At 45.1% G+C, this 16,905-nt stretch overlaps 1 protein-coding gene and 1 long non-coding RNA gene across 4 annotated transcripts in view; one reads left to right on the top strand and one right to left on the bottom strand.

The window, feature by feature from the left end:
- UBE2Q2 (ubiquitin conjugating enzyme E2 Q2) overlaps positions 1-2,994 on the bottom strand; it is a 45,969-nt gene extending 42,975 nt beyond the window's left edge. The window contains exon 1 of one of the 2 annotated variants that reach the window (XM_088063021.1): positions 2,572-2,994. In XM_088063021.1, coding sequence (XP_087919147.1) covers positions 2,572-2,757 — 186 coding nt within the window. In that variant the 5' untranslated portion in view covers positions 2,758-2,994. The remainder of the gene's footprint in view (positions 1-2,571) is intronic. The other variant, XM_005521401.3, reaches the window with a different exon arrangement.
- Positions 2,995-3,153: 159 nt separating this feature from the next.
- On the top strand, positions 3,154-16,673 carry LOC106628119 (uncharacterized). Of its 2 annotated transcripts, XR_001331385.2 has the most exons (5): positions 3,154-3,276; positions 4,688-4,753; positions 5,122-5,246; positions 11,185-11,288; positions 16,397-16,673. It is a non-coding gene; the product is annotated as an uncharacterized LOC106628119 (long non-coding RNA). The 2 variants fall into 2 exon arrangements; XR_001331386.2 differs by lacking the exon at positions 11,185-11,288.
- The last annotated feature ends 232 nt before the right edge of the window (positions 16,674-16,905 follow it).

Below are 16,905 nucleotides of genomic sequence, written 5' to 3'. Positions count from 1 at the left end.
CTGTATGCTTTTGCTGAGTTAAGGAAATACTCTGGCTGGATCACTATCGTAGGGGTTAAACCGACTAGAAGAAGCAAACAGTGAAAACTGCATATTTGCTCTGCAAATTCAGAACACCAAGACAGTAGCTTCTGATGCAGAGACTCTCCCCAAAAAAACATACTGACCAGCAACTTTATAGCCTTACCAGTCTTTGCATGCTACTACTGCTATTTGTACTGCTATTTGTAGTTCCCCCAGTAGCTACAGAGCCACTGAAGCAGAGTATACAAGACTTAGGCTCTTCTAGTTTACACTACTCACAAAAACCCCCAAAAATATCTGAAGGCAATCAGGAGTTAGGCCCAGGAGACTCCATTCAGTGGGAAGGGGGAGAAAAAAAACCAAAGCACTTTTGTGACACTTAAGAGTTCTAAAATGTATGTCAAAGAACTAGGACAGAAACCCAGAGATGAGCTTTCTCTTCTTGGCTCTGTCACTTGCTGCCCATTTGTTTCAAGGGACCCACCTCTATATCACCAGGTTGCCCTATCCCATTTATTTTTAGCAGATGGGGAAAATAACCACCTGCCTCAAAGAGCAAAAAATTAGGCAACATCAGAAAGCACCAAGCTGCTCACAGACAACTGTAAACAGAACTTTCAAGAAAGCAGAAGTCTCAGGTCTGAGGTTTCAAACAGCACTCTTCCTGTTCTTTTTGCAAGTTCATGCACCACAAGTCTAATGGCGTGTGAAAGATCTCCTGAATTTTGGGGCAAGTGACTGTAACAGCAGATTGCAGACACTGTTTCCTCATTAACACGAACATGACAAAAGTGACCTGAGTGGTTTCTTGCTTGCTCAGACACACCTCAGCCAAAGGCCTACAGATAAGGGGGCGCATTTCTTCACAATAAGAATTACTATTGAAAGTAGTTAAAATGAAAGCAGTCTCAGAAGTAGATAAACACAGCACAAATCCTGGGCACAACTACTTCAGGTCTTACTGCTGGCTTACTTGTTAGCTGTGACTTCACAAAGAAGAAATAACCCATCAAATGCAGCTAACAACTAAGGGTGCACAATCATCATTTTATTGTTTAGAGCAAAACTTATGAAATAGATCACACTTTGTGGAAACAAAAAGCCAAATTTCTCTGCAATGGAACACACTCTCCTAAACAAAAATATTTATAGGAAGTCACACAATCCATCATCTGAAGGGTCATGTCTGAATACAAGAACACCAACACATCTTGTTTACTTTACCACAAACCCCCAAAATCTTATGTATTACAAGTATCCAGTAAAACAAAGACCTGTCCCATAACCACAGAAGGGACTTCTCATAACAGTTAACTGTGAAAACTAGAAGAGCCACCTAACAATTCGCCTTTAATTTAATAAAGTTACTTTAAGGCAAGTGAGACTCTGGTCATGATTATTATTAGACTTGCCTGGTTTGCATAAATATTTTCATCTTTCAGTACTGAAATATTCAACTTATACCATGGTGTTTGAAACTTTCATACAAAGAGCAAAAAAAAGCAGCAGGCTTTATCTTCCTTACATGCTATTTTCACCCAAAGTTTTTCAATATGCCACTATTCAGTTCAATCTTGAAAAGGCATTTAAATTCACTTATAACTGCAACCTGCCCAACAAAAATGAACCTCCAGCACTTTTCTGTACATGAGTCGCAGATTCAATATATTCAGATCCTTCGGCAAGTTTAGGCCCTAAACTTCTAAAGAACCAGAGGATTCTTTAGAATGGCATGTTACCATGCCACACAGCACTGAATGTTTTATTCGGCTTCTCTTCCATTCATTTAATGAATATTAAGCCAAAAGAATTTAAGGGGGGAAAAAAACCCCACAGAAAGGAGAACCCTGAAAGCCCTCGGCAGGCAGGAGACGCTCAGCTGGGACACAGCTGCTCGTACCCCCTGGCAAGTTTAAAAGCACCGTTACGATTAAACGGCCCTTAGGCAGCAGAGCAGGTGCTCCGTGTTACCCCTCCACGGCAGCGCCACTGACAAGTTTCCCATCGCTGCGGCCCCCTCGGGCTGCCCCGCGGGGAAGGCCGGGCCCGCCCCAGGCCGCGGCCGTGTGGCGCACTCGGTAAAGCGCCCGCCCGCCGCCTGCTCTGGGCTCCGCGCACAACACTACCGCTGTCCCGCGAGCCGCCGCAGGGCCGGGCCGGCTAGCGGGGCCCCTCTGCTTCTCCCGCCGCCACCCCGGGGGTCTGTACCCGCTGCCCCGGGCCCGGTCGCCCTTTGTTCCAGCTCGCGGATGCCGGCCCCGAAACGGCAGCGGCGGCCCTGGCCCGCGTCCTTCCCCCGTACCCGAGTCCCTGCACAATCTCCTGTGCAGACCCGAGTCTCCTGCCGCCGCACAGGAGGAGAGGCCGGGGCCGCCCGCCCCACGTAACTTTTGTTATGGTGGAAACGGAGAAGGCACCCGGAGCCCCCGGGGAGCGGTCCCCCCGTGCTGAGTCACCCCGGCGGGGCTGCGCCCCCTCCCCGCGCCCCGCGGACAATGGCGAGGGCGGGCCGTGCCCAGCCCTCCCCGCCCCGCGCGGCCCCCGCACCGTGATGTTGCAGTGGATAGTGAGCGGCGGCGGCGGCTGCGGGCTGGAGCCCGGCGGCGGCGGCAGGAGCACAAACTGGCAGTGGAGCTCGTCCAGCTTCCAGGAGACGATGCGGAAGCGCTCGTGGTCCTTGTCGAAGATCGACTCGAGGAACTTCAGCTCGGCCTTGAGCCCTGACACCGACATCCTGGCCTCATCTCCGGGCCCGGGCCTGTGCTGCCACCGCCTCCCTCCGACTCAGCCGGCCCGACCCTGGCCCCGGCCGCGCCTGCGGGACGGAAGATGGCGGGGCCGGGGCAGCCCCAGCCGGCGGGGCACGGCGGAGCTCCCTTTGTACCGGCCTCCTGTACCCGCTCGCTCGCTTAAAAGGGCAACAGCACAGCCCGCTCCCCTTCCCTTCCTCCCTGGCGGGCCGGGCCAGCCGCGCCAACCGCCCCGCCCTCGCCCTGCCCTCCTTCCGATAGCCCGGCCCCGCGCCTGGGACACGCGCACCGGGGCCGGCCCGAGCCCCGCTCCTCCCCCGGGGCCACCGCCCGCCCCCGCCGGGTGACCCGCGGCACCTGCAGGGGCTGCCCGCCCGCCCCAGCCCTGCCCGGACACTGCGTCCCGCGGCCCGGCTCGCAGCCCTCCGGTCCCCGCTGCCGAACCGCAGCAACCGCTCACCCGTGCTGCGCCTCCTCTCCCACCTCCCAGCCCTGCGGAACGGTACGTGGTATTGCTTCCTCACCGCACTTCTGTTTTGCTGAGAAAGCCTGCAGCTTTGAGTTTGCACCTGTCATCCCAGATTCCTATCAGTCCTTCAGTACTCCTCGGGGGTCAGTCGACTTAAGCCAGGAATTCCTGTCCAGACATTTCTGGCGGATCCATACACATAAAATCTGGTGTCAGTCACTGCAAGCTGGAAATCAGCAATACAGAGGCCAAGAAAAATTCTTACTACTCTATTTAAGCTCCCCTATAATTGTTTTATATAAGATTTATCCCCAGAAAAAGCATCACGATGCATGAAAGCATTGCTAGTGAAGTGAATACTCCCTGCATTCAGAAATCAAGCGGTGCTGCCCCTTCCTGACCCTGGAAATCCCATCTCTGCACCTTTATTTATCCCTTCCCATCTTGGTTTTGCATATAGAGAGTTGTCAGTTCCTTGGGAACATGGAGTGGCTCTCACATGACATGAAGTGTGATACAAGCAATGTTGTTGCACCATATCCTTCATGTTTCCCAAGCAGCTATTAAGTAATGCAGTACACACATAAACCTGGAACAGGGAATTGCCTTTTTTTAAAATTGATACTTTATATAAATCTTTAATTCCAGACAAACTGGCAGTACTTCACAAACCACAAGCTGAATCTTGTCAAGTGGTGAGAACTCTAATCTTGATCCAGAAAAACAGTTAGCACATGCCCAACTCCAAGCATATGGAAGTCATATTGATTTGTGGGCTTGAAATTCCTATCCTTCCAGCAAAGAGAACTGCTTTGCTACAAAAGGACTCAGGAAGGATTGACACTGGTTAAGTACTTTGAATGAAAGGTACCAGAAAGTCCACAGAATTTTTTCAGGCTGTCACTTGAAAGACTCTGATTATACAGTGTGTGCAACTCAGCTCTCCTAGACAGGCTGAACTATTGCTTAGACTGTACAGCCTGCAAAGTGAAGCCAAGGTGGATATATAACTTGTATGTCAATACACCAACAGGCAGGGCAAACAACTCTGAGAGATAAGGGATTTAAGGGAAAACTAGCTGTAAATAAGCAGCAGAAAATTACTTCACTTATTAGAAAAGGAGGACTTGGAAGTCCCTATGGGAACCCCAGAAACAAAACCAAACCAAGCAGGCTTTATCAGACATTGCACAGTGTGATGCATGAAACGGCAGAAGAATGAATTTGGTGACTCAATTTCCCTCGTATGACAGGATTTTGGCCTGGAACACTGCACTGCAACAGTTAGGTCAGCAGGCTTAGCAAGTTCAAACTGCACCTTCTGTCATACCTTACCAGGGCTGCCTCTATCACTACTTCCGCTCTTCCATCCTCCTTGTCTTCTCATCTACCTTCCCCCTCCTCTGCCTCTCCACTGACTGTGACACCACGCTTTTTTTGGCAGCTGCACAGCTGAGATGAGTGGATGTGCTGGCTGGGAGGATCCCTTGCCTGCAATACCTGGTGGAAGGTATGGCAATCTCTCTCAGGCACCCATTAATCCAAATGCCACACTGTCTCCTGAGCACCTGGCCAGCCAAACAAATTGTTTAATTGTCCAAATGTGCTCTTCAAACCTGATCTAGAACTTTCCCCAGCTCCTTCAGTCTGCCTTCTTGTTGCAGACTTCAAGAAGTAACATGCAGCTGCACAGCCACCACTCCTCTGAATTCTCCTGCCCTTCTCAGTATTTAGCAGGCATTGTGCAAGCTGTGAATTCGTTTCTGTGATAAGACCTTGAGAACACATTGGGCCTGTCTACCTTTCTGGAATTGAGGCTGCTTCAAAGGTGTAAAGAGCTGTTTGACATGTCTGACTCATTCCTGTTTCTTTCTTCAGGACTTGCCATGGGACATTGCCATGAATCTCATGTTGGTCATAAGATGATTCAGGAAAGCTCAGAGTTTCCCAAAGACCAAAATGATTGTACACAGGGCAGGACCTGACATCTCGGGCTAATGAAGGTAATGAATCTGGGTACAGCCCCTCAAGAGCACTCTATCAGATTCCAGTAGCTACAATTGCTGTTAAGTTCCTTGATCCACGTTGCCTGTAAGCACCACTTTCTTCTAACTTGCATGCACATCTCCAATATCATGATTACCTCTATCATACAGCTAGATTACCTCTCCCAAGGGCTGAACTTTGGCCAAATCCCTGTTTTGAAGATAACATACCTTCATAAACTTGTTTCTTTTTCCTCCTTCTTATTTAAATATAGGAAATTTTGTAAGAGTCTTAAACTGAAACTCTCAAAAAAAACCTGGCAGATTCCACACTGCATTCTTGGGTAGAACAAGGAGACAAACAGTTTAGACCGAAGTTGTCTTTCCCCTTAGCATTTATGGCCAGCCCTGCTTCCAACAGATCAGATAGGCGTGTCTCTGGGAAGACAGAAGGCCAGCAACAAAGGGCAAAAGGAACTGAAGGAAAGATAAGTTCAGGATGAGCCATTAAGAAGGAAATGAAGTAAAATATAGGATGAATGGGCTTTGATGAAAGCAAGAGTTGTCTGGGGCTTAAAGAAAGGGTATTCCAGAGCACAGATGAATTTCAGTTTGTATTAGTCCTTTTCTTTCTCTGAATGCCTTTTCTAGGTCTGATGTATTTCCAACTTTACCCCTGAATGAAGCTCCTGTACACTCAGTTGAGTGTGCCTAGCAGAGGATTGATTTGTTTCTCTGAGACTAGTTTATAGTTTTGGTTTTTGACCTCACTTCTCTCATTTACAGCCTAGCACTTAGAAAGGGTCTTTCTGTTTAATTCTGATTTCACTTTCCCAAAAGAAATGTCAGGCACCAAAAAGGAGCTGCCATTTCAGAAATAAGGAAGGCCCAGATTTTTGTAACCCTGAACCTCAGCAGACAGAGAAGGTAAAGGATAAAGTTAATGAGATGGGAAGAAGTGTAAATTGATTTTACTGATGGATGATGCAGCTTAATAATAGCTGATGCCCAGGTAGACTCTTGAACTTTTTCAGAGATAGAAGCAGAACCTGAGACTAGAAAAGACAAATAATACCTGACACCCATAAGTAGAAGGACAAGAGAGGGATCCTACCTGGATCCTTGGACAAAGGCAGAAAGAGTCAAGAGGATCCTGCTTTGCCAAGATACAAGTCAAGCTGTCCTGCTTGCCAAAGCCAGGCTTTCACATAATTCTGAGCTCACAGCACCAGGGTCATTGCTTCAATAATGAAATCACCTTCAAAGCATTGAGAAGAAAACATACATCAGTGCAGGAAAGCTGATTAAATGGCTGGTTTCAAGAAGCATCGTGTGCAGTGGGTGAGGGATTGATTAGTCCCTCAGACACCAATTTCACTTTTAAAGGCTTTAACAGTTAAGGAATGGCATTACAAAACCAATTTATCCTAGAGCAGCTTGGGATGGGGAGGGATACTGTTGCCCAGGTATTCAGTAATAGGTGTCAAGGAGATGTCTGCAGGCATTCAAATACCATGACCATGAATTTAACATAAAAAAAACCCAAGTTGCATGATTTTACCCAGGATGGACAGAGTAGTTTTCAACTCCAGTTCTTCTAAGTCCACCCCTGTGGACTGTAAGTTAATTAGGTCCCTTCTTTGGAGTGCTTTGACTCATTCACTGAGGAGTGTTTGTAATCCTGTACAGGAAACAGCAATAACCTGTTGGTGGAGATTGCATTACTGTTTGTGGATTTGTAGTTCTGCCTGTACTTACATCTTTGGCTAAACAGTGAATATTTCTGAACTTTCAAAAGCTAGATGGTGTCTGCAAAGCAAGGTCAATGATACGTTTTTGTTCTATATGAAAGTTGTGGGAGTTCATTTATTAGAAGAAAGGTGTCCCAGGAAAGCCAAGCCATACTAATCAGTCTTGCAGTGCCACAGATGGGGATTAAAATCCACTATACAAACACATCAGAAACCAAACTCCTTGTGCATACAGTGAGGGAACACATCTAATTCTCTCCTTAATGGCTTGCACAGCTTCCTGAAAACAAATAAAAAACACATCTCTAAAAGCAATAAGGAACCATGCAGCCATATCTGAATCATTCCATTTGATAAATGAACAAACTAGAGAAAAAAGGAAAATGTAATATCATTTTTCCAAACGCAGGTGAGTGAAGGAAGAGGTAGTTGCACACAACTGTTCAGAGTAGAGCAACACACCTTCCCTGGACTCCCTAGGACTTGCACCCTTTCCTTGGGATCCACAAGCTCATAAGCCTTACAGGCCTCAGTAAGCTTATCTTGCCATCACAGACACTTAAAAGGGGTGTTCCAGAGCAGAGGTCAGATGCCAGGCTCAGTCTTGCTAAATACGTTATTGTTTGGAGTGGGGAGCAGGGGAATGGGCAGACCCCCAGCTCAAGTGCTCCCAGGGCTGAGATGCAATCATAGCCACAGCTGAATACTCAGCCCTTCCATCCCCCTTTTGATTTCTTATATTTATAGGCACTGCAATAGTTAACTTTGTCTATATTTTAAAATATCAGCATAAGGCACCTGAGTTGGCAGACACTGAGGTGAGCTGGGCGGGTCAGAGTTATTGTTTCAGATTCTTCAACCACATCACTTAGCATGGAAAAGACAGATCAAATACATCTCAGGAACCCTACCTACTTTCATCTCTTTTTGTAGGTAAGTTTAGATTTTGGGGAACAGAGTGGTGCCTGGGACAATACTGTCCGTATTCAAACCCTCCACAGACTCAAGTGCTGCATGAACACTGACTTTACTGGTGTCCCACCAAACCAGGTCCAGGATGCAGCCTCATTTGATATGTAGGGAAGGTGAGACTGGGGAGCTAAACCAGTGGTTTTCAATCATTTGCTGACTTGGTGTCTCGGTTTGAAAGACAGTGTTTGCTAAGGAAGGCAGGAGCCTCCCTTGAAATGGAAAATATAAACCTTCTCCCTCTGAATTATTATAATTTTGAAATTAAGGGGCTCTCAGGCAAATATATGAGAATAGGAATAACAGTTCTTTACCAGGAAAGTTAAAATAAAAATGCAGTAGTACAAAGAAAACGCTGACAGAGCCAGAATACAAGCTGACACCCTGTTGGTCAGGGTGTTGGTAGCAGTCGATTAAATGGTGGCTGCAGTCCTCCTGGAGTGACAGATGTGGTTCTGCTGAAGCAGTGACCCTGTAGAAGGATGTAGTTTTCCTCTGAAGGCCCAGTGGTGGTGTAGATGGAACCTGTCTTCCTCTGGGAATCCAGTGGAGAAAGGCTAATTGTGGTGTTCTAAATTTCAGATGATATCCAGGTAGGAATGCTTGGCTCCTCCCCCCTGGATGGAGCATCTCACAATGGGATGATGCAGTGAGACTCAAAGGCCCATTAACAGAACATATCTCCCTGAATTTATGAGGGATGGGTCATGGAGGAGATAAAGAACACTGCCCTTCCTGGTTTTATTGCATAGTAATAAAATACATACTTCTGGTTACATCTTGCATTGCACCCTAAGACATTTGGAAATCACAAGTGTCCACAGGCCACAAGTCAAGATCGCCAACCCCAGTACGAGATTTTTTACATAATCTACATCTGCTAAATTTTAAATATCAAATGCACAAAATTGCGTTTGGTAGATAGAATACTGTAAAAAAACACTGTAAAAAAAAAAAAAAAAGTAGTGAAGTACATCTGGAAAACTAACCCACATACCTTTATTGATGAAAGAAGAATGGAAAATATAAGATTTTTTTTCCATTATAAAGCTGACTTGAAGTCATCTTTCCTCACAGTGACTGAGAATAAGTCACAGAAAACAGCAATCTCAGAATCAAATGGGAGACCAAACCTCAGAAAAAGAATGATCATAGCAATTACTTTCTGTAAATATGACTATTTTCCTGCTAGAAACAAATTCTAAGCACAAAAAGCTGCTGAAATAGATGAAGGATAACAGACTGCTCTGTTATCCTTCATGTTATATGTGCCCTGGAGTTTATAAGGAATGGAATTTTATATAGACTTACAACATCAGTGAGTAAAAGGAAAGTAACAGAACCAACATACTTAGCTTTAAACAAACATTTGGAAGACTGAATCACAGATTTCTGAATATAGCTAATTCACATCTCTTTTGACATAACAGCACCCACATAATTTGAGAACTGGCTTAAGAATTGTGAATAAGGAATAAAAATAGCAAATTACTGAGCAGGAAAAGGTACTTAATGTGTTTAAAATGGATCATAGTAGTGCTGTGTTAGAATTCAGATCAAGACTTTCACTGTGATTTAGAAGAGTCTGTAACTGATGAAATTATCAGATGACAGAGAGACATTTTGAATAGTAATGAGGATAAGAAAATAATTCCAAGAGGTGCAGAAAAATCAGTTTTAAAAAAATCAAGTCTTTGATCTGTAAAGCCACAAACCTAGCGATTCCTGCTCTCCTATAGATTGCATTTTTGTATCACCATCACACTAGATCTCATTTGGGATCATTCTATAACACCCCCCCCCGCCCCCTTCCCAGTTCCTTCCCATGTCTCTACACTTACTTTCCACAGGATTCACCATATTTCCACCCACAGTCACCACCTGTTTTGGCTAGGGGAGGCAGAGCAGATGCTGTTGCTGGTTTCAGAATCTACCCTGCTTGGTACATTCTATTGTGTTCTTTACCTAGAACACTGCAACTTGATCTTGACAGAAAATTATCAAAAATCACAGCAGAGTGTGGGACAGATTTCTGATGTGAGACTTAATAGCATTAAGCACCAGAGCTAGATTCTATGATGCAGCCAATGTCCATTAGGATACTTCTTTAGACACCCCAATCCTAGCCTTGGCTTGCACTCACTTTAGCTCCAGGCACAACTGAGCAACCTCAGAACAACATCTGACATCTGCAAGAATGTAGTATGGCTATGTACTCTCCAAAGTGATTTTTTTTTTCTAGGCAAGAGTCTTAACTTGTCCCCTATCTGGCTGAGACAAATCTGGAAGATTTATCTGGCTTGAAGAACCAGTCTCATATAACCAGTTTTAACTAGGGAATAGTCAAATAGGGATACACTGTCTTCCCACAGGGACAGGGGGAGAGGAATAGGGTTGGAGGAAAGGAGCTAAAGGACCTTTATTATCCTCTATCTTCATTAGTACATACTTGTATCATGTAACCAGTAGTACAGTGAGTAGAAGCACAGGCCTGCATTTATGTTCTGGCTCCCCAAATCTGCAGGTTGAAAGCACTGTGTAAGAGATTATTTAGTAGTGATGCAGAGAAGAAGCATGAAAAGTTAAATTAAACTGGGAAGGGGAAAACATAATCTGAATGTTGGCCCAAAGCTTCCTGCCACTCTGACATAACAGACCCTAGAAGGATTGTTTCTTGAGGAATCAATGGCACAGAGCAGAAGAGCTGCCAAGAGTGGCCACCAAACCAACCGGGCCAAGGGTGGCCCAAGGTGAGCACGGCAGGGAAGGCCAAGGGAAAAGGCTGCGGTTTTACAGTGGCAAGGTGGGCTGAAGAAGGCAGAGTGCAGGGCAGCGCTGGTGATTCGGGCCTGCCCGGCGAGCTGTCCCTGCCGCTTGTCCCGGGCGTGCGCAGGAGCTGCCCCGTGTCCCGATATCCCTCTGTCCCCGTATCCCGGTGTCCCCATGTCCCGGTGAACCCATGTCTCTCTGTCCCGGTGTCCCCCTGTCCCTCTGTCCCGGTGTCCCTCTGTTCCCCTCAGCAGCCCCGCTGCGCTCGCACGGCGCCCCCTGGCGGGCCGCTTTTCCCCTCACGGCGGTACCGCGCGGGCTCCGCGGGGCTCTCCCCGACACGGCCGGAGATCTCCCGTGCTCGGGAGGAGAAAAGAGCCTCTGCAACGCCGAGAGCCATGAAGATAAAAGAAACAGAGAGGGCATTGGCGCTCCTCTGTGTTCTGAAATTGATTTCGTACATTCAGGACGGTCAGTCGCATTTTGTCCATCACCTCCGATGGACTTCAGGGAAGCCTCGGGAGCACTGTGAATTCTTAGAGGAGCTGTGCAAAAACCGCGCTTAAGCTTTGTAAGTATAAAAGACAAAAGTAGTTTAATGTCTCCTTTCCCAATCTTGTTCTCAGCTTAAATTAATTACATTCATAAAGTATTATTAAAAACTAATCTGGGGAACTACCCCTTTATGTGTCTGCTGGTGAATATGACTGACTATAAATTCTTACTTTTTTTTGGTGTGAATCATGGTATTTCATAAAACGTTTTTACGGATGAGATTCTTTTTGTCCAGGTACTCTGAAATCAGCAAAATCAACAGCACACTCATCAATTTATCTTTGCAGTCGTACAAATGCTTCTTCTTCAGGCAAGAAGATTAGTCAGCAACATTTAAAAACCCTTTTTCCATTCACAAAATTTAAACATTTTACAAGAAGGGCTTTTAGAAACATGCAGTCATTTACCAGCTGGTGGAGCTCAGTAAATAGCAGGAAGATTTGTCCACAAACATCCCCTGAATTGGAAGAGAGTTGTGACTCAGCCACCTTTATTAACCTTCTGCTTTAATTTCCACAAAAGCTGATATCTTTGGGGTACTGCTGCTTTTTGTTTTCTGCTGACAGAAAGCATTACAAATGAACTTACTGTGGAGTTGCTACCACCTCGACCTACTGAAGTTCTACAGAACAGGTTTCCCTGGCACAAATGCAAATGTATAACTTAATATAGAACAGCTGTAAGAGATGTGGGTTGCCCCAGTTATCAACTGCTGAAATTGGTCAAAGTAATACCCCATGTCTATCATGAGACCAAATATGAATTATAAACCAGGCATATGCAGACTAAACCACCTAATTCTGATAAAGAACCCACTGAGCTCCACTGGAAACCTGCCCACTGAGTCCAGCAAATCTGGAATGAGGCCCTGTCTGCAGGGGAGCATTTAGTCACTGAAAAGTACCCTGAGCATTTCATTTGTAGTATGATCTGAGGGAAAATACTGTAGTTAATATAAATGAGTGAAATATCATGTGTCATCTTCCAAATGCAGTTACAACAGAATTCAACATGGGCATGTGCTCAAAGATCCAGCTAAAAGACTCCTTAAATCCACCAGAACTTTTCATGTTTTCTTGGAGACATAAGGGATATTTCATACTTTCCTCAGCACTTCGAATGCTAAAACATACCTGAAAGTTAAACCAGAAAGTGTTAAACATTTAAATCAGAAACTGAATTTTCAAAGAAAAATACAAAACGCCTCATGAACAGCTACAATAAATAGGTTATTTAATTTGGGAGCATGAACATTTCTGTTAGAAATTATGATCAAACTTCTATATGTTCTCAACAAATTGAAAAAATATTCTCCTTATACAATCAGTAGAATTAAGAGTTGTCCAGTGTTCTGAGAACTGGAAGAAATTGTGAAATGTTATTCTAATGCTTTCTCAGGGTGCAGAAGCAGAGACAGTGATGTGATCTAATCAAGCATTCAACTTCCAACACATCTTAAAAAGTTCTTTTCGGACTCTCTTTAGACCATTCATGTGCTAACTATTTTTGTGATTGTGAAACATGCATACTATTTGGGCTTAACTAAAGAAACCAGGAGGTTTTACTGGGCAACATCACTCTCATACAGGAAAAAGATAAAGTCTAGGCTTTGTTCTAGACATACAAGCAGTGCCACAGAAACAGTTGGAATTTAAGCACATACTTTATATTAAAAACAAATGCTCAACTGTTTTGCAGGATCAAGAGCTGCAAGTCTTACTGATGCCATGGTTTCTATGACAACTGTGATATTATTACATGAAGGATTATGATTTAAAGGAACACACATCTGGCCTTTTCCACAGATGTGGTCCTAGTTTATCCTGTATGTACCTTGTGTACAAATCTGCTCATCTTTGTGTGCACTGAGTGCATGATGAGGGAGGGCAGGCCTCAGCAGACCAGGCAGAAAGCGAGTCAAGTGCACTCTATTCCTGCAGATTTCAAGGAATAAAAATAAATTCAGACTTGGGGCTGCACTATCCTTTCAGGCACAGCTGCAGCCCAGGAGCTTGCTGATGGCTGAGGGATACTGCAGCAGCAATGCAAGAAATGGAATGCCTGGTAGAAAGCAGCAGGTGCTGTGCACCCACACTCCCTCCCTTCAGAGCCCTCACAGCCCTGACATGGTTTCCTGCACCCCAGCTTGTCCTGGGGTTGGCTCCACATCCCATTGAAGGCTCGAGCTGTGGAATTGTTAACCAAACTGTGGTCTGAGCAGCTTGCAGCCTCACAGTCTCCCTCCTCCACCAGCCCTGAACTCTGCAGAAGCTCCACTTCCCCCCTGCTTTCTGATTAACTTATTCTCCATTTGGCTCAGTAGGGAATACATTTGATCTCTTGAAGATATACTCCAGCTATCTCCATGGTCCTCAGTGATCTCTGCAAACATATCCAGAAAAGTATTTTCATCCCTTGGGAGCAGGTGCCAAAAGTAATTCCATATGACTTAGTGCTAAAAGCTAGCCCAGACTAGCTAGCTTGGAACAGGACAGAAAATACCTAAGAAAAAGTAAACTCCATCCCTGTCCTTGGTGTAAGAACAGCAGCCTGCTCTTTAACTGAGAGTGCCTAAACCCAGCCCTGCAGACCCCCAGCACTCAGAAGGCTGCAGCACATCCTCAGCTGCTCAGGTGATGTTGCCCAATTCATCTTGGCAGTTCAGCCATTTTAGGTAGGAATATTTTCTCCTCTGTCTCACTGTCTCATTTTCAGAGAGCAGCCTGACTCTGGGCTGCTGTGCATTCAGGACACACTAATTCACCTGCAGCTTTTACAGACAAATTATTGCCAGTGCTGCAAATTTGTTCCATGGCCCTTTTAAGTACATGGCTGGCTTTGTAGCAAACAGCTCCCTTTAGATTAGGATAAATGCTTTACCAGGGAGATTAGTGCCACTGCACTTGTGAAGTCATGATACTCCCTACAAATAAAATCAGTTCCTATAAATAGCCAGAACATCTTCCATCCTATGAGATTATGAGCTTCTTCCTTGCAAAATAGATGAGCTCATTGAGAGATAATTTTGTGATACCCAGACAACTTCAACATAAGACTGAGCCCATCATCATTATTCCAATTAAAGCTCCTTTTTATACCAGTAAAATAATTGATGTGCTGATAAACTGCTTCAGTTCATTGTTACTGCAATATCCACAGCTGCTCTGAACACATCCATGTAATCAATATGGCCCATTAAAAGGTTTCTAAATGAGTTAACTCTTCCAGGAATTAGCTGGATTTCTGAGAGACTATCATTCTTTTTGTTCTGTGTTTCTTTTATTTACAGAGGCATTAAGTCCAATCACAAGCTGACCACACATACTCAAGCACAGCATAATATGAATGTCACATGCTATTTTTGTAATAGAAGTTGAGCAAGAGAACCTGGCCTTGAGGCTACTTTTCCCATATTAAAAAATACCTAACCTAACCTGCATCATTCTGACAGAACTAGGTTAGGGAGTGACTGTGTGTGCATTTACATTGGCAGAGCAGGACGTACTGTGAGGGACAGCAGAACAGGAGCCAAAGACAGGGAACTTTAACTCCAATTCAGCAGCAGCCAGAAAGAGAATCTCCCAGAACAGCTACAGCAACATGACCAAAAAGGCCCATTTCAGCACCATGCCAAGCTGCAGCTAGCACTGAAGCCAAACTGGGGCTCCAGTCTTTCTGTTCCTCATCAGTGCCATTGCCCCCAGTCCCTGTGCTGCAGGAGCAAACAGCTGTGCAGCTCCCAGAGGAGAAGCTCAGGGCAGCTGAGAATGGAATTCTTGTGTAAAGGTGTGGCTTTAGGTACAGCCACCAGGTTCCTGCCCTGCTCTCTGGGATTACCAGCATTCTCAGGAGCCAAGAAAATCTCTCTAAATACCTAACTTTACTGCAGTTCCAGAAGAAACAAATTTTCAGGTCAGCCTCTCCCTGCCCTGCTTCAGGGGAAGAACTGTGGGGAAGACAAACCTGCACACATTTATTAGGGGGCTTGGAGCTTCTGTTGTTGTCTGCAATTAAAAACCCAAACTAAAACTGCCAAAGCCTTTTAGAAGTTTTGTTAACCTGCTATGAGGCAAATGCTTGAACTTCAGACTTACTCATCCACAAATCTTGTGTTTGAATCACTTCTACTTCATGCACTTGCCACATTCAGGAGATAAAGGGTTTTTAGCAGCTGCAGATACCCATGCAGAAGCAATTACTTCTTCCTGATGCCTGCAGCATTCCATGAGAACTTCCCAGTGTGAAATGCAACTTCCCAGTCTCCTCCCAAGGCTCACTGCAGGCAGTCTTATACCAAGTACTAACACTGGGTGCTGCACATGCACTAGAGGAGCTACAAAGAGGTATTTTTTCACACTTAGAAGTAATCATCACATGCATACAGCCCATTATGGGGGCTAGGCAGTGACCTAAACAGAGCTTTTCAGCTGTTTGTTGCTATCTGCTGCTGATGTTGCCACTAGAAATGCAAAAAGGCAACTCTACTGAAACACAAACCTTTAATGAGTTTATTTTGAATTGTGTCTCAAAGACCAGGCAGACATAGGTAGTAGGCTGCACAGCTTTAAACAACTTGTCAAAATCCTTTTAGGAAACAAAATAGCATACATTTTTTGAAGGGTTCCCATCTGTCTGAATTTCTAACTTGATTTTTGCAGCTCACACAGCTCAGATGGATTTAGCTGAGAATACATAACCTGAAGCTGTGTTCTTGAAGTTTTCTTCATACCAGGATGGCACCTCCATAAGAAAATTCTTAAGCTGCTGAGCTTCAGCTTAGGCCCTAGGTGTCCTCTCTGCCTTCTTCAGATAAGGAGGGTCACCCAGCCCCAGATCCCAGTGCCCCCAGACAGGGTGCTCCTGAATGTGCCAGGTACAGCTGCAGGGGAGCAGCTGTGACAGAGGTGCAGCACTGAGATCTCCAGACGGGTTCTGCCTCTGGCCACCTTAGCCCTTCACCATTCCTGCTGGTTCTGGTACCATGTTTTGTTAGTTGGTACCAATTCAATTTTAAAATCCCTTTGGAGCTTGTTTACAAAGGCTTTGGCTCATGCAAAGCATGAGGCCCACTTGGAAAAGGTGATGTGCCCAGAGGGAGTGAATTCTACATTGCTTCCATTGCAGAACTCCACCTTAGAGTTCCCATCCAGGGAAGGGAGCCAAAGATAACTGCCTCTTCCAAAGAAAGATCTTCTGGAGTCTACATCACCCCTGATGTTTTGAAATTTCCAGTGGACCACATCAGTCATGGTGGAGTGAGAAGCAGCATTCACGCTCAACCTTTCCTCAAGAGGTACAGCACCCTGTGTTGCGGATACCATTTGTTTCAAAAATCCCACATATGTTAGAATCCTTTAGGCTCCTATTATAACATATAGTGATTAAAAATAATTGCTTGCTTCCTGGTGTTTCAGTTAGTTTGTTCTGTGTGCCTGGCAGCATTTTGCAGAGCTTCACTGTTTCTGCAAGGCTGTCAGTCAGTTTTCCCTGTTGTTTGCGTGGGCTTTTCACACACAACACAGAAGAGGAAAACACTAAAAAAGAAAAAAAGGGAAAATGTGATTATAATCCTCTTAAAACAGCCAGCAGGGGAATTTGCAGGACCAAGAAATCCTCTGACTTTTTGAAAAAAA

This window comes from Pseudopodoces humilis, chromosome 16, assembly GCF_049639895.1.
Source record: "Pseudopodoces humilis isolate 2021_Gansu_Grassland_sample_001 chromosome 16, ASM4963989v1, whole genome shotgun sequence".
NCBI classification, from domain to species: Eukaryota; Metazoa; Chordata; class Aves; order Passeriformes; family Paridae; genus Pseudopodoces; species Pseudopodoces humilis.
This window is presented reverse-complemented; position numbering and strand designations above follow the sequence as displayed.